The following is an 18,350-nucleotide window of genomic DNA, read 5'->3' as shown; positions in this document are numbered from 1 at the left end:
CACCCGTGAAATTCAGGGTAGAACGCGGTGTTGATTTCACGCGTAGCAGTTTAGGTGTTTTGGAAGGGAGGACTACGAGAAGAGATGGGAGGGTACTTAGACTACACCTTTCAGTCGTGCTCCGGGCCACGTGCAAAGGATACTGCCTACTATTGGAGTTCGGAAGCCATGACACCCGCAGCCAACCAATGAACAAACGGGTTGCCGCGCTTTTTGACCGCTTGACTGGTTTTCGTCAAAAAGGAGAGTGTGACACCTCGAGGCAGTTTCTATGGAGGTCGAAGGTAAGGAGGGTAGGGTGGAAGGGGAAGAGGGCTTCATCGTGAGCCACCCCGAGTCCCTGCTGCTGGAAACCGGTCATAACCAGCAGTGAGCAGACCTACAGCGTCACGGGAAGTGTCCGTAGCGAGCACCCGTATATAAGGATCTCACGTACATCGCACTCAGGAAATCTACCCGTGAAGTGTTTCGTTCATAATTCGTTGCTGCCGGTGCCTTTCACCTGTGGACATTACCTGTGCTTACACCTGGTCTGTATCTGTCGTGTTCTACCTACTTTTAACTTCAGCAGTTGTTACATACAAAACTTTAAAAAAACATTATGCATGCTTTTGAACTTTAAAATTTTATTTTAATGATCATGTGGGTTTTTGTTTTTTTTCTCGCGTTAGTACTTAGTGGGATTTTTTTTAAATTTTGTCCGTGTGCTGGTGTTGCTATCTGCCAGTCGGACTGAGAAGATAAAATGGTGGCTGCTCAACCCTGATTGTCGGAAGAAAGACCCAAAGTCGCACAGCAACTCGCGGGGTCTATTGATAATACTTTTAAAAATTTCATTTCCTTTGTGGGGATATAAATACAGATAAAAACCTGCCTCCTTTCCCCCGCTGTGACATGCAATGGCTACACATGCACTCATTCTTGTCAGACATGCGCAGTGCGAGCTGTGCTGCAAGTTGGGGTCACGAAAAGGTCGGCCGTTGACGATTGGCGAGAAGACGGGTCATTGGGTCCAGTCTGTCGTGCACACCATCCATGTACATGCCTCTGTGATAATTATTTGATATTAGAGATTTAAATAATTATTTACATCTTTTGTGGAGTATTTCATCCCACAATGAAGGAGCTAAAAACTGAGTGTAAATAGTGTAAAACACGGATTACAATCTCCAAGACATCGATCGTTACAAATTTCTCGTTAGGTTTCGCAACTTGAAATTTGCTTAACATGGATTTTTCTCTTTTCAGGTTTTCTTCGTGACGAGGGCTGTGGCTGTCGCCTTGTGTATATGTGTAAACGGCTTTGAAAGGGAAATCCTGTGTTTGATATTTGGAAACGAAGATAATTTTCTACAGCACCGATTTCTAAAAAAAAAAATCTATCGCAAAAGCGAGTTCAGGTTCTCTCAGGAGTGTTCAAAAGATTCGCACGATGAAGCGGTGACTTACAAAGCCCGGACAATTCTCAGGAATTGGCGGCACATCAAAGTGAGTTCTGCAACTAGTGTTAAAATCTTTCCAAAAGTAAGTATTATCATTCAAAGCAATGGCAGACAACTGTGAGGTAGGCGAAAGGACTACATCCGCATCCTTGCCTGCAGGTTCTGGAAGTGGTGTGCAGATCACAGTTACTCCCCTCGATGACTTCCACGTTTCCGACTCAGGTGTTGAGACGGAAGCAGAATCACCTCCCTTGGAGTTGAAAGATGAAGACAGATCGACTGGTCATCCAGATCACAGCGGTTCCAGGCCCATCCTGCATCCCGCTTACGAAAAAAAGGCAGCGGCTGGACTTAAAACAGGGGGCAGGACTTCACCACATCTGCCACACAAATTTCTCTCCCCCAACGCAGCAAGGTCGGACAGCGACCTCGGGGACAGTATCGACAGTGCTGGGGGTAGCAGGAAAGGGTCGTTGATCGATCAGATCATCCCACAGTTCAGGCAAGACTCTGTCGACAACTATTTCGACCCGCACTCCGACCGGGTGTCCATCCTTGAGAGGGACGAAGACAACGCAGCGAGATATGCCCGGACACGGGGGGGCCCTCGTCTGTCCATCTTCTCCATTTACAGCCACACCAGCAACCGGTCAGACGAGTCCTTCTGGGACCCGATGGAGTCCATCCCCAGTGCCAACCATTACGAGCTTCCAACCTCTCATCCCGATACGTTCTTGGGCCGGAGTAGGCCGACCTTGTACCAGCTGAGAGAGGAACCGGTAAGTTTTTTGACATTTTCTTTTAATATTTTTCAAAAACAGTTTAGTTCGTAAAAAAAAACAAACAAACAAAAAAAACCAACCAACATTTGTTGTACCGGTGTAAATTAAAAGCATGTGCAGTGTTATGGCTGTCTATACAATGTGAGCAAACATGCGGATCTGCATTGCAAGAATATCTTGGTTCACTCGGGTTCAGGTAAAAAAAAAAAAAAAATAAAATAAACGAAAAAAAACCTGGTTCTTTATTTAGGTGAGACAAATCTCGAAATTTTGCTTAAAGATGGCGACGTGAGGTAATTCATACAAAATAGGATTAGTTCCGCTGTTCCGAGAAACATGAACCTTTAAAGGTGGCTCTGCGTTGAGCACAGACTTCAAGCTCCACAGTCGGGTACTTGGGTATTGTTACACCCATGGAAGTATTACTCGATGGCACATGTCAGTTGATGTTGCATAACAAACCTGTTAGCACAGCACCCGACAATAACACACCCGAGCAGCAGGACACAAGCTGTGTATTGGTGGTGTGCAGGTAGGACAGGTGTGGGTGGAAAGCAACCTTTAGTCGCTGTTTAAAAGCGTCTAGGGGAGGGAAGAGACGGGGTGGATTACTATAGGATGAGAGGTGGGAGGGTGAAGAGCGAAAAAGTGCAGTCAACAGGACAGAACGACACATGCCTTTGAAACTTTCTAGCCTATTAAACAGATTCTCGATTCTTTTTGGTAGCCTGTAAAGAAAAGTGAGATCTCGAACACCTTATGACATTCAGTATTGGCTTTGAAATTGTTACTTTTTGAATACCGACAAAGAGACATTTTTAAGGCGTATTTGGCGAGGTGTGTACGCCTACAGAGAATAAAAGCGACAACATTAATAAAGACCCGAGCATTTGATGAGACCATTGTTCTTCAGAAAAATAAAGTCGGCTTGATATGTTCATACATACGTGAATATAAAGCAAATATTACAAAGCCACGCAGTAGGCAACTTGTGTCAACTTGTTGGACAAGTCATGTCAAGTGCAGTCAGACACTAGAAAGCAACAGAAAAACAAGCTGTCGATCGGAAGAATTTTTCGGCATTCTCGACTGTTTGTACAAGATACACGGGTAGCTTTCACGACCCTTTTATTGCTGAAAACATCGAGATCAAATTCACATTGTTTACAAATATTACAGACTTTTCTTTGTATATTTTGGCGCCATTCTTCGAGGATTTCAATAGTTTATTGCATGCTTTCCTTTTCATTGACTTGTCCGACTTTCATTTCTTTGAATCAAGTAGTGTATTCATAGCGAAGTCCTTCCCATGATTTTTTTTCTGGTATTCTACCCCGATCCCATCTCAATTGTTACGAAGTTTAATTTGCTTCTCCCTGTTCAACAATTCTTTTATTAGATTAATCTGGACGCCATTATTAATAATTTATGACCATGAAGACTAAGATATGTTGTCAAAGTTGTAAATATTTGGCTAAGTTTTATATTCTTATAATTTGCCAAACGTAAGTCAAATATTCGCCAATAAGTCCTCTTTAGTCAAGACATCTACAACACTTTGTGAATGTTTATTTTAAAAGGAAACACCCACGCGGCCTACCAGCACCATTGGTACTGATCTTGACGACAACGCCGTTGAAGAACCAGAAGTCAAAAAGAAAAAGCCTAAAGGACCGCAGAAGCTAGGATGGATCCAAGGGGTTTTGGTAAGTATTACACAGAAATAAGTTTGGTCTATGAATTACTGTCTGGCGTGAGACCCATTTGTTAGGCTAAAGAATTAAAAATAATAGTTATGTAACAGCAGTTGTTTTGGAGAAGTACAAATGCTAGTTCTCGGTCTCATGGTTACTTGTTTGTGATTAAAAATTGCAGCCAAAGGATGTTTTTAACTTTGCTAGACATGGAGCCGTTAAGGTCAAGGTAGAAGAATAATAATTTTGTCCATCCAATGACTAAGCTTTGTTGATATGTGGGTATCGTGGCCTTATCGGGAAAAGCAGGATCAGAACTGTCAACTAAAACATTGAACATGGCGACAATGTCATTCTTACTGTCTCATTACTTTCATGGTCTTTGCATTTTTTTTTTTTTTGTCAGCCGTGAGATGGTGTTATCAATGTTTATCGAGAGCTTTCGGAAATGTTTAGACTGCATTTTATTTACTTTGGCGCCTTGAAAAAAAACTATTTTTGTGGCCTGAAATCGTTGGTATTTGTGTTCTAATATTGTCACTGCATTCCAACAGGTTCGGTGTATTCTCAACATTTTCGGTGTGATGCTGTTTCTTCGGATGACGTGGATGACGGGGCAAGCTGGGATTGGTCTGTTCTCCATTATCATCCTCATCTCAACAGTGGTGGAAGTTATCACGGTCATGTCCATGTCAGCCATCTGCACGAACGGAGAGGTCAGGGGAGGTTAGTATCGTCTGTTGCGATTATTGGTGAAAATAAGACGAAGAAGTTAACAGTTGAGTGCACACGCTGCACAAAGAGCAAAAGGCACTTGACTGGAACCCTCAGGGGAGGAGGAGAGTTGGGAGACCAAAGCAGACTTGGAAAAGAAGAGTAGAGAGCGAGGCAAAGGACGTGTGAACTACGTGGGCCCAACTGAGTGGGGTTGCCCTATCCCCTGGCTCCTCGAGGAGTAACAAGGGATAAACTAAAACTAAGCCGAAGCTTATTTAGTTACTCACCAGGTAGAAAGGTCAACACTAACAGCGGATATACAAGATCATCTGGAATTCACGCTGGATGGCTTCTAAATGGATGCTTCTTGCGTTTTACAGGTGGGGCCTACTATATGACATCCCGCAGTCTCGGACCAGAGTGGGGCGGTGCCATTGGAATCGTCTTCTCCTTGGCGAATGCAGTATCAGTCGCCTTGAATGTTGTGGGTTTCTCGGAGTCGGTTCGAGACATCATACATGTAAGTATAACCCGCGGATAAATGCAAAAATCAAACTCGGCTAAGTGTAATAAAATTATGGACTCTTTAAAACCTTTCATGTATATGTATCTGTTACTTATAGGGCCAAGGTTCAAATTTTACTGGTGACCCAACCCACGATGTGAGAGCCATCGGCTGCCTCACCAATTTGCTCATCCTCGGCATCGCAATGATCGGTCTGGACTTTGAGAGCGCCACGCAGCAGGTGCTGATGGTCATCCTTGGTGTTGCCCTCGCTAACTACTTCGTCGGCACCTTCATCCCGCCGTCAGAATCCAAGCGTCGTCTTGGCTTCGTTGGCTACAAAGGTAAAACAGTTAGCCTGTTGGCTTTGTTGGCTGGCATGATAGGTTAGCTTGTTGGGTGGCGAATTCTTTTTATGTCTTGGCTTTTTGGCTACTACTTTGCTTAAACATTGATTCGTGAACATAACCGGATTTCATACTTCTGAAACTATTTCGGAAACCTCCACAAGTAAAAACAGTAAGTTGATGGCTGCAGTGATTTACGACGGAGAATGGTTTAGGCAAGATTTTTCATATCAACTTGATAGCGAAGAGAATTTTTTTCTTCCCTTTTTTCCAGGATCTCTTATCTCGCAAAACTTTGGGCCAGATTATCGAGTGCAAGATGGAACGATGCAAGACTTTTTCTCCGTCTTCAATATTTTCTTCCCTTCGGCTACGGGTATCTTGGCTGGAGCCAATATCTCGGGTGACTTAAAGGTGAGGGGTTTTGAACCTTTAAGGTAAAGGGTTTTGAGAAAATTGTTGCATCAAAGGCTCGAAGTTTACAGAATGTTTCAAAAATTAATTTTTATGCATGCTCATTCCTGATAATGTAGCATCAGTACTGTTTTGTTTGCTTGAGTCGTGTCCAGAGTAAGTACTGTTCCACATTAAAAAAACACCATATTTATAGCGATTGCACAACCAATACCTGAAAAGACAAATTGTAAAAACTTTGATTTCATCTTTGAAACTCCGGCGACAGGTTTTTATGACATCGGTATCTAACGTTGTATATTTAGAATCCGTCGGTGGACATTCCCAAAGGATCATTCCTCGGCATTTTCATCACTAGCACTGTCTACCTGGCTGTGGTGTGGACATGTGGAGGCTGTATGGTCAGAGACGCCGTGGGAAACGCACTTGATATTCCTCCAACATCACCATGTCCATTGAAGAGATCCAAACGTGCATCAACGAACTTGCGATTATGGCCTCGTGAACTCTTATGATGTGAGACATGATCCTTTTCTACTGTATGAGAAAAAACCTAAGCAATAAAAAAAAATATATAGATATGTTTCCTATCTTTTCTATTTTTTTTTTTTATCTCAGGCATAATGCACACACTCACACACACGCAAACTCACACATTTTTTATTGTGTGTATTATTTTATTTTTCCTTGTTTAGCTTTCTTGTATTGTTTTCCGCTATACATCATACATTACTATACAGTGTAGTTGGTAAATTTAGACCTAGCCTTAACCGGAAAAATATAGACGAACATTGGCATAAAAAAATTAAATAATTGTTTTAAATGACCGTCATGTAGCAACTAATAAACCAAGCTCAATGCAGTGTTACTATAAAGAATACTAGCACCATCCAGAACATGCAAACAGATATGCAAACAGCATGGCAAAACACACCAGGACTAGCCGGTTTGATGTAAGTATTCAAAGCAATGGGAAAGACTGGGGGGAAAGGTCAAACTAGCAGAACATAAGCGGAAAATCAGACGAAAGTGCTTTTCGACTTTTTTCAGATCATGGGAGTGTCGTCTGGATACCCGCCAATCATCTATGCTGGAATTTTTGCAGCTTCCATCTCGTCCGCTCTCGCCTGTTTCGTCAGCGCACCCAAGGTCTTCCAGGTGAGTGGTTTCCCTGTTTGTATCTCTCATTTCTCTCTTTACCGTGAGCCTCATGTTTAAAGTACGACTACACAGAGACTTCATGCGAAAACCTTAAGATGTCAATCGATAGCAGCCACATTTTTCCCTTTGTAATTCCCACGAAATGAAATTAATTTGTCACAATCTTCATATCTTACAACTTTTCCCCAGGGACACCTCAGCTAGACCCTGACTGGATCCTGCTTTATACCTTAGACCCATGAGATATGTGCACCCGGTCCCTGGTTAGCTTGGTAAATTTCTAATTTTAAGTCCTTTTAATGGCATCCACAAAGGAATTCGACTTAATAAATTCTTTTAAGTCAGTTATGTTTGTAATTGGTGTTTTATTGACTAGCCGCATGCACGCTTTTATGGTATCATCTCTCGGAAAATCTCGTACAGCTTCGCTGACTCGGCGAGAATGCTGACGATTGGTATTTCACATTTGCAAAATAAAGAATGTGATGTTAGGAAAATGTTAATATTGTCGATACTGTAGTCATACAATCGACAGCAGAAGCAAGCTGTCAAACGCAGTTCTCATCTTTCTCTGGATGGTGTGATTGTAGGCATGTATCTCGAGAACGGAAAGGGGACATTCCCCAAGAGTTTGGAAAATATCATCTTTGACTGAGCGCTAAGTGGTCAGGTTTATGAGGTTCAGTAAGAAGAGAGAAGATCTTACCTACTTTTGACAGAGAAAACGATACTTCACACAAACATTAAAGTATCGAGTAGAACATTAGTGGGATCACTGTGTAAACAAAGTAGGAAAACACCTTTGACGTAAACAGATGTCTGACACTTGACCTCATAAACTGTAGTGTCAGTGACTTTTATTGCTGGTGGGTATCTTCTCTTGGCGATGCCATGACAAACAAGAAAACGATACCTTTTCAATTCGTAGGTTGTTTACTGTTTTCAGTGCTCTTGTTTCAATTTAACGACTCGCAGCATCACAAAAGACAAGGGTTAAATGTCACCATGGCGGAGCTATCATGTCGCCTGCAAGAAAAGTATTTTTTTAAAATCTCGTGGGAAGAATTGTCTCAGCTCTTCAAAATCTCGTGGGAAGACTTGTCTCAGTAGGTTATGAGGTCGAGAGGTTGGTGTAATGAGGGACGCACTGTTCTTAACATTGTGGTGCTGCTGCAGAGCATTCATATGACCTTTTCAAGAGTTGCATCTCAGCTATTGAATGTCACTTGGAGTTACTTTCGATCGAGACTGGAAACGCCAAAAAAAAAAAAAAAAGACCAACCTGATTCACAAACATAAAGACTCATAAAAACAGGAAGTCCCCTTTTTACTTACTATAAAAGGCTTTCGTTGCAATTCACTCCTGTTGTTAAGTTCCAGGGTAATGACAGACACAACACTCTTTTCCCGGTTGTCCCTCTATTAGCAAGATCCAGAGCACAGTATTCGAAGAACACATAAATAAACTAAATTTAAAAAAAAACTGGCACAAAAATAAATTAATTTTTAATGTAACAATTAAGATTTAAATTCACTATACTACTAATTTAATATTCTCCAGATAAATTCAGTCGAAAAGACACAGACTTAACAGGTTTTCACGCAAATAATTTACTGTTTTTAACGAGTCCGGTGAGGAGTCCTACTCAGTGAGGAGTGGCTGTTCTGGGTTCAGAACTCGTCTCGGCTACACTGTTCTTCATGCACGGAATGGCCGTGATATAGCCTTAGTTGCTGCTTCGGCGTAAGCTCATAACCCAAGTCTGTTCAAGACTTCCCAACCCAGCACTGAGGTGGGCTGTCAGGTTCCGCTCTCCAGATCGAGGACACAAACAGCAACAAAAACCGTTTTTCGCAGACCTTATCTCCACCCCCTCTCAAAAAAAAAAAAAAAAAAAAAAAACAAAACAAAAACCAAAAAAATAATAAAATAAACAGTGGCCGTCATGAGATGCTCATACCCAGGTTATCCCTCGCGCAAATCACTCTCCATCCGCCCACCTCTTCCTCTTCCCGTTGGCATCCCCCGCCCCCCCCCCCAAAAAAAAAAATAAACCCAACTGTCTCAACTTGTTTGTTTATGTGCATGCCATGTCCTAAATGTTTAGAGTCGCTAGCAGAAGTAGACTGCTCTTGTAGGTTAGTGTATCTACAATGATCTTTTCCTTTTTTTTTTTGCAGGCCTTGGGACGGGATAATTTGTTCCCTGGTGTTGGTTTTTTTGCCGTGGGCAGCGGCAAAGGCGATGATCCTCGACGTGGCTATTTCCTAACCTTCTTCCTGAGTGTCGGTGTCACCTGCATCGGTGAGACATTTTCTTCAGTTTTCAGTCTTTCTTGACATTCTTGTTTCTCGCCTCATTTTCCTTCAAACAAACCGTATTCGTCATTTCACCTTGTGATGGGGAAAAAAAAAAAAAAGAGAGAGAGAAGCAAACGATATATCTATGTCGTAATTTTTCAAAGTTCTTATGCAACGTGTGTGTAACAACCCTTCTATTTTTACAAAATCCTTCTGCAACCATTTGTGCAACAATCTTTATTTAGTCTTAAGGCCGTCATTTAACTTCAATTTCATGTTTATATTGTACCTAATGTGGTTTTAAAAGGTTTTTTTTCCAAATTATTTGGTTAAGAGACAACGGCTTTTAATACAAGGGACTTAATGAAATTAGAAGTGACAGTATACATGTAGTTTTTGAACTGAATTTTCTTTTCAGGATCTCTAGATGCTATTGCTCCAATTATCTCCAACTTCTTTCTGATGTCGTTTATGATGATCAACTACGCTTGTTTTGAAGCTGCCCTCGCGAAATCACCAGGTCAGTGGCACTTAGTCCGGCACAAGTCATTTTATAACTCAAAAAGTGTAAGATTGTATCGCATTGCAAAGCATCTATAAATGGAACGAGAATGACTTTTTAATTTATCAAATCCAAAACTTCCATGCAAACACCCAGCTAATTAGGATTTACTGGGTACAGGATTCCGCCCGTCATACCGTTTCTTCAACAAATGGCTGAGCCTGCTGGGAGCCCTGATGTGCTTGGTCATCATGTTCTTGCTGATGTGGTGGGCCGCCCTCGCAACTGTCATCGTCTGTGCTGCCCTCTTCCTGTACATGAAATACAAAAAGCCAGGTCAGTGGAGAAAAATGTTCTCGCAAATTTTGCCTGGCCCAAAGGACACATCTGCTGCCATGTGTGCTTCTTAGCAGTTTGCTGCCATTTATTTCCAGCAGTTTGCTACTATTTATTTCTAGCAGTTTGCTACCATTTATTTCCAGCAGTTTTCTATCATTTCCAGCAGTTTACCACTATTTATTTCCATAACCTGTATTTTTTTTTAATTACTAAGAACGGCTCGAACAAAATCTGATTTTGCTCGCAGAAAGTAAGACGCTTTCTGGAAAGATTAAATCTGTTTGAAATAAGTTTTAAGTTTTTATTTGGAAGATCACGGCTTTCAAGTAATTAACTGAAAATAATTTGGGTTTTTTTCAGATGTCAACTGGGGTTCATCGGGGCAAGCTCGAGTGTACAACGAGGCCCTTAGATCAACTCTGCGACTTGTCAATGTCGGCGAACATGTCAAAGAACTATCGGTAAGGATGAATGATTGACAGACACTCTTTGGAAGCATTTGATAATCAGACCCCCTTTCTTCTTTTCTGATGGATCCATCTTTTAGTCGAGAGATGTCTCAAATAACATGCTTTCTCTCCCTTGTTGCTGTACTGTTCACATGACTTGTTATGTTTAGTATGAAATAATGTATTTTACATGCCAACTTCATGCCAATATACTTTGGTATCTTTGTAGGACATAATGTAAGAAAGCTAATTTTGTGTGAATCGTAAATAACATATAAATTGTTACAAACATCCTTACAACACTCAGTTTGGGTATTTTCGTTTGCTCCAGGCCACAGATGCTGGTTTTAACCGGGTACCCTCGCAACAGACCTGCTTTGGTCGATTTGGCCTCCACGATCACAAAGCGTCAGTGTCTCCTTATTTGTGGTCACGTGCTTCAGGTGAGGGAACTAAAGACACGTGTAACTAATCTTAATTAATCCTCTTCTCTCAGGATGGGGCAATGGCGCCAACGACTCTCCTCCGGCCATCTTCCAAAGAGGTGGAGATTTTTTTCCGAAGTAAATGTAGTCTGTGTAAAGCGCTGAATTCCATTCAAGTGACTGCTCCACAAGATCTGGTCTGTGCATCTCTTTTCTCTACTGGATCCTTCTCTCGTGAGCTTCTCAATTTGTTTTTATCTCAGTAGCAGAACTTCCTGGTACTGATGATAGATTGATGTTTTTCTTCCTTTAATCTTTGGTGAAATGGGCTTTAGATGATTGTCTTGGTGAAATTCCCAGTCCTTTGCTCGTCAGTCAGGTTTGACTTTCTGATGATCTGTCGGGGTTTCTGCAGACTCACTGGTGGCTGCTACACATACCCTTTTTCTGTCTCATCCTGGACATAGTAACAGGCACTTGATCAACCAAAAAAAAAAAATAAATAAATAAATAAATAAATAAAAATAAAATAAAATTAATTTTAAAAAAATCATTTGGGGTTATTCAGACTTGATTATTTCATTTATTTCATTTTTCTACCATATATACACCTTCGTACTTCATCCAGACCTATGGCGGACACCCACTACCACATTGTTCCAGCTTATTTTGTGACAGGATTGTTCTACCTGTGCAGGGTGATATGCATGAGCACCTGGCCCACCTGCGATCAACAGCCGTCCACCGCTGGTTCCAAAGCCGCCACGTGCGTGCGTTCTACACCAGCCTGGCAGCCCCCGGGGTGCGACTTGGGGTTCAAGCCCTACTCCAGGTGCGTTTGTACTTAACTCACAATGTACTATGGAAAAAAATCTATACTCAGTGCGTTAACATAGACAATTTATGCTGTATGCCCAGGTTACTATCATTAAGGCTCTGAAACTATTCCCTCCCCCTCATCTATCTACACAGCATCAAGGGAGCTTATTCACTTATGTGAAAAAGAGAAATTTTATTAAAGTTATCGCCCCTTTTAGACTGTAACGCTTCATTGCCCCATTAAATTCATACTTAGTGAATTTTTTTCTTTGTGTTATTTTAAAGTGTTTTTTTTTTTATTTATTTTTTTTTTTTAGCGCGTTTTATTTTGTGTTCTTTTCTGTAAAGACCAACCTGAACGGTTTGCGGTTTTTTTTTGGTTTTTTTTTTTTTGAGATATCAGTAGATAGTTTTGTTGGCCTGGAATGCTGATGCACAAAAGTTTTAGTGTTTGGTTTAAAATATTTGAGAACATAAGGTGTTCAGAGACTTGCAAAATAAAAGGCACGGAGAAACAATTTAACTGAAATTAAAACCTGTGAAAACCATAAAAGTAATGTAAATTCGAGTCAGAACAATATTCTGTGGTTATCGTTTTGCGGACTGTATGTGTCGTCTGCTTTGCTGTAATATATTTTCGCAGTGAAATAGTTCGTCTTTAAGAATCAAGTAAAGGGTTCAAAGTTCATCACGACGTTGACCAACACGAATACTCGCGGTTGACAAGAGTAGAAGACGATTATATGATTATATTATGTGACCCTCATAAAGCGATGGAATGAATTAACTAATCTAAATTATTGAGTTATTGAGTTATTGATGTTACATTAAGTAAAGAAGCTATTTGAAAACAAAAAGCTAGGAAACAATTGGGAAAAGTGGCTAAAAAAATAATCCATTTTTCTTCTCTTTGCAGTCACAAGGTTTGGGTAAGCTCCGACCGAACGTCCTTCTGATGGGCTTCAAGAGCAAGTGGCAGACGATCAACGAGAAAGAGGTTCATGACTACGTGGGGATCATCCAGTAAGTGGTGTTAGGGGAGCATTCTGTGCTTGAGTCATGTAGATGTAAAAATTAGTTAAAACAAATAAAAAACAAATTATGTAAAATTGCAAGTTACGATAGAACTAAAACTCCACGAAGCTCGTTTCTTCAACCTTCAATCTAGCTCTTAATTTAATTAATGATTTTTTTTCAGCGACGCTTTTGACCTTCAGTACGGAGTGGGCGTCCTTCGCCTTTCAGGCGGCCTTGACGCGCAGAAGGTCCACGATGACCTGTTAGATGTTACCGAGGAGACACTGGAAGACCTGGAATTCTCTAGCTCTGATGAAGGTAGGAGAAATGGAAAAGAAGGATTCGTGACGTGTGCTACAGTGAATTTTGCAAGTGGACAGTGTTATTGCACACTCCCCAGATTTTCTCTTATTGTTATTATGTATAAATTTATTTTAGTTTTCTGGAATATTAGTTTATTTCTCAACATGAATCATAATTTTTAAAAATTTATTTTACTGAGTGCTCTGAAAGGCGGAGGAATGTATTAAAAAATATTTTGCTGCTCAACCTATTTTTGTTTTTTGTTTTCTCAAACTTAAATATAATTGTTGCTTTCATATCATCTATATTTTGCGTTGTTGACAGACGAGCAAAAAGGTGACAGCAAATTCAAGAGGTGGAGCAGAAAGACAAAAGCATCATCCAAGAAGAAACCGAACTCCAAAGAGCCCAGTACTGCTTCCGTAGAAAATGGAGTTGTCCTCACCACCTTTCGCCAGAACCAGCCAGACGGTTATGTGAACAATGCCTTCACCATCGCGGATGAAACGAGAGAAAGGAATCAAAAGAAATTTGAAAGCGATGATGACTCTATTGACGACACAGGTAGGCAGAGCGAAATTATTTGAAAAAATTGTGGAAGAGCAAAGTGAAGTTGAAACAGATATTTTCTGTCGAAGAGAATAAGATTTTTCCATGTATTTTAATTACGTGCTTACATTTATTTCAACATTTGAAAGCCCTCAGAGTGTTTACTCGTTTATTTTGCTCAATGTAATTAACGTATAATTAACTCATCTGCCTTCTTATGAGTTTCTTCCCTTGTTCGCATCCTCAGATGACGAAAGGAGAGAGAGGGATGCTGATGCAACTCCTGATGTCCCACAAAACATTTTGGCCAAATATGAAAGACATAATAACCCCATGTTGAGCAACAAATTCCGGGGCAAACAAACCGGAAACATTGATGTCTGGTGGCTTTTTGACGACGGAGGTTAGTTCATTTTAGTAAATCTCTTAAAGTAAATAGCAATCAACATACAACTACTGCGCAATGGCTAACTTAACCACCAATCCCCTCCTTTCACCACCTCTTTCTTTTCATTATACCCTAAAGATGTTATAAATCTCACATCTTCGTTAATTCGATTCAATTTTAGTTAATTTAGAGTGGTGGTGCGTGGTTGGAAATTCAATCCGGATGTTGCTTCTTATAGTAATGTCTTGAGGAATTTTATGGCAAGTTTACTACCGATCGTGAGACAGACTGTGTAATTAAATATACAATGATGCATGTCCAGGTCTTGGGCTGCTGATTCCTTACATCTTGTCAACACGGAAGCGGTGGCGAGAGTGCAACCTGAGGATCTTCTGCGCTGGCACCAAGAAAGCCAACATGGAGAACGACCGTAAAGAGTAGGTCTTCGAGTACCTAGTACAATCTTTGCTTTCCAGCTGTTAATTGGGCACGAGTCAGGACACGTGACATTTCAAACTTTGCGCACTGAATCTGAAGACCCAGACTTCCAAAACCAGCAGGTGGACTTAGTTTCGGAGGACCTTTTGTGCTGCCTTTTTAATTTTTTTTTCTTAAAAAAAAAAATAAATAAAACAAAACTAGCGCAGGGTGATCGCCAAGTAGCAGACGATAATATTAAAGACAATATGATACGCGTTTCTTATAATGGAAGCTTCAAGCTCATTGTAATCGAATGCACTGGATGACATCTTCCCTTCGGGTGATTGGTTAAGTCAAATTCATCTCAAAGTTGTTGTGGACTGTAGAATACTAATAAGATGGCATTCTCTGTTGCAGGATGGCATCACTTTTACACCGATTCAGGATTGAATACTCCGACATCATCGTCGTGCCGGACCTCAGCAGTAAGCCTCGCAGGAGCAGGTGAGCTTCGGTCCTTAAACTGTGTGTTTGTTTGTGAGGGGAGCAATGGGGTCACCTGTCATTTCAGTCCCAACCCTAATGCCCCAGTCATATCACCCCGACTCTTGAGTAGAATTGACCCAGCTATGTTCATATCGTCTCTCCATTATCATATCATCGTCCCCAAATCGTATGTCCAATCGACCTACTTTCTCTTGTAGCACGATATAAATGCACGCAAACAAAACTCACCTGCGTAAACATCCATTAATTCGGAACTGGGACAAAGTAATGATGGTTTTCTGTCTTGAGCAAATAAGGTAATGTTTAACGGAAAGTAATTGTAGGAGTTGTGCTAACAGGACCTACTATTTCTTTATTTGTTTAGCTATAAGGAGTTTGAACACGTGATCTACAACTGGCGCCTGAAGGCCGACGAATCCCAGGAGGACTACCCTTGGAAAATTTCCGATGAGGATGTGATAACTCAAAAGCAGAAGGTATGGAGTTTGTTTTGTATTTTGCGCTCGTTAGAATGTCTCGGTTGAGCAACGCCGGCGCTAGGGAGGGTGGGGTGGCGAGCAGGGGCGACCACCCAAGGCCCCGCGCTCGAAGGGGATGGCGGGATGGTACCTCAGGAGATGAAGATAATTTGTAGTTTTCACAACCTTTCAAATTACAAGAACTCAAATTTCCTCACTCGGAGTAAAAAGTAAATTCCTTTTCTTTTGTGTGAGTAAATTCAATCTTTAGAGGACAAGAATTAAAAAAAATTATTTCCGCAACCATGGAAAAATCTTACGCTTTCTCTGTCTCTTTTCATTATATATCGCATTAAGCCAATGTCTGGGATGTAATGTTCCTCACTGTGTAACTGAAGCAAAACAAACTAAAGGAAATGACCATCTTTGCAGATTTACATGCAGCTGAAGATCAGAGAGAAACTAAAGGAACATTCTAGTGACGCATCGCTCATCGTTGTGTAAGTAAAACAGGAAAACACTTCAGATAGCTATATTGTGATGCAGGAAAATAGTTCAGTTGTCAATAAATGCTAAGTCTTTTTAATAAATGTACATCCGAGAAGAAAATTCAGACAGAAGCATGTCGATACTGGCACCTGTTTTGGGAATTCCTGCTAAAAGCAGTGTACCCAGATTAGGTCTGACACCCGGGTAAAGCTGGCCATGGCAGAACAGGACCACATTGGGAGCAGCATCAACCTGTTTAGGAAAGTCTTTGAGATGAAGACAATAAAATGAGCTTAAAGAGCATGTGAATGGAAGCATCATCAACTTAAGGGAGTTTGGTGGGGGCGGAGTAACTTTGTATTAGGCAGTTTTATGTATCATTAACTTTTATTTTAAAATTCACTAATGAGTAGAATAACGGGAGTTTTTATTATTATTATTATTTTTATTTTTCAGGACCCTGCCTGTGCCTAAGAAGTTCTGTCCTGCCGGGCTGTACATGGCATATATGGATACCCTGACACGTGACCTCCCGCCCACGCTTTTGCTCCGCGGAAATCAGCAAAGTGTCTTGACCTACCTGTCCTAAGCACCGCGGACATCAAAGGGTCACGAAACTCGTAAGAGTAGCAGAGTCTTGACCGATTGTTGAGATAGAGAGTGGCAGACTATTGCAAGGATACTGTGCTAGAAAAAGTTACCTGGAGACATTTTTACCTCGTGTTTGTCCCATGTTGCGGACCTCGTCTTCACAAGTCTTCATCTTCCTGCGCTCTTGGGTCCAAAGTGGGTGGACCACCAGCTCCGGAACCTTCGATATTGACTAACAGGTTGAACCAGATAGTTTTGTTCATGCTTAAAAAAAATGGTGATTTGTATGTAAGCAAGAAAATGGCAAATAATATGCAGTGAATTGCTTAACAGGAGTTAGACTGCAGGCAGCTAAACCACATTGGTTTTGTTTTTAATATGCGGAGATGTTTTAATGACATTTAACAGTCCATGTACATATTCCCTTGTCATCCCAACAAACTAAATCTTGCTGCTTTCAACAAGTGGGAGATTCTCTTACAGTGATGTGCATTTAGCGATGAACATAGGCCAGATGATATTTTTTATTTTGTAATATTTTTTAAAAGCATGATTAACGTTTATTTCATTGATCACGGTGTAAAAAAAAAAATCTTCGAATGTTATAAAGAGGAATGTTTGTGCTTTTAAGAAAATCGCTTAAATTTTAACGTTTTAAGCAAGTAGTTTTCTAAGTGCCCAGAGAAAATTTGCTCACTTAGTACCCCCTGGTGGCATCAGAAATAGTACTGTAGCTCTTGTGGGAGGTACCTCACTGGTGAGTATCCTCCTTTCTCAGGTTGAAGTTTCGCAGTTTATACGTTGATGCGAATGTGAAAGGAAACTACGGAATGACAACGATGTAAAATATGAATTGCGTGTGGTTATATATTTAATCAGTTGCGATGTAAATCTGCATTTATAGAACAAACTCGGAGCTTCACAGAGTGCCTAACGCAATGCCAACAATGGCTCAATTTTAATCAGTGTGATAGTGCGAATTTCGAAATGCTTGAAGTGGGATTAGTCCTATCCAACTGTAATTTCGAACTTCACTTTTATGCAACTAACTTTTTAAACTGTGTATTAATGAATGTCACGGTTTTATAACTGCACCCGACATAGGAAAAAAATGAAATAAACTTGAGAGAAATTTTGTTGTGGATGTTGATCCTTCCATTGAGCAAGAAAGTGGACAATGTCGAGGTCTCTCGAAGGTATCATTCACAGGAATTATATATATATATATCACAAACATTCAAACTATGAAACGGGAAGCTAACCAGCAAAACATGGAGATTAGTTTTTTTCTCTCTCTCTTTTTTTCTTCTACGGGAGGTGTGTATCCGCCTTCCCTCGCTCCAAGTAACCTGAGAAGCAATTCCCTCCCCACCCTCTCCCCCCACAAAGTCCGACAACTGTACTTGTCTATTATTATAATAATAGCTGCATTACAGTACGTAGGCAAAAAAAAAAAAAAAAAAAAACAGGTGAAAGGAATATTTACCTGCAGGCGACATAATTGTGTGCGGCATTGCAGCAACACCTGTCAACAACTTTTCTGTGTAATAAAGATGGCGCCTTGCAGTTTGCCACCAGCATTACAAACGTGTTTAAGTTTTGCCATTGATGATATTCTTCGAAGCTGATTGTCTATATTCACTGCAAGTATTGTGACTGTACAGGCTGGGGACAGGTGTCTTTGAAAACCTAAACTCGAAGATTATTTCTTGAAAAGAGAGAGAGAGGAAC

General features: G+C 40.8%; 1 protein-coding gene across 1 annotated transcript; it reads left to right on the top strand.

The window, feature by feature from the left end:
• Window positions 1–308: 308 nt before the first annotated feature.
• LOC112554114 (solute carrier family 12 member 3-like) lies at window positions 309–17,755 on the top strand. The gene is given in 25 exon segments (XM_025221717.1): window positions 309–530; window positions 1,249–2,221; window positions 3,805–3,930; window positions 4,473–4,644; window positions 5,016–5,155; window positions 5,259–5,484; window positions 5,762–5,901; window positions 6,207–6,391; window positions 6,393–6,417; window positions 6,952–7,059; window positions 9,244–9,367; window positions 9,782–9,883; window positions 10,046–10,201; window positions 10,565–10,661; window positions 10,982–11,096; window positions 11,776–11,910; window positions 12,814–12,920; window positions 13,096–13,232; window positions 13,542–13,781; window positions 14,014–14,169; window positions 14,477–14,591; window positions 14,992–15,078; window positions 15,446–15,557; window positions 15,972–16,039; window positions 16,485–17,755. Coding segments are annotated over 24 exon segments (3,681 nt in total). The 5' UTR covers window positions 309–530; window positions 1,249–1,546; the 3' UTR covers window positions 16,618–17,755.
• Window positions 17,756–18,350: the final 595 nt, after the last annotated feature.

The sequence above is a fragment of the Pomacea canaliculata genome, linkage group LG13 (genome assembly GCF_003073045.1).
Source record: "Pomacea canaliculata isolate SZHN2017 linkage group LG13, ASM307304v1, whole genome shotgun sequence".
In the NCBI taxonomy this organism is placed as follows: domain Eukaryota; kingdom Metazoa; phylum Mollusca; class Gastropoda; order Architaenioglossa; family Ampullariidae; genus Pomacea; species Pomacea canaliculata.
This window is presented reverse-complemented; position numbering and strand designations above follow the sequence as displayed.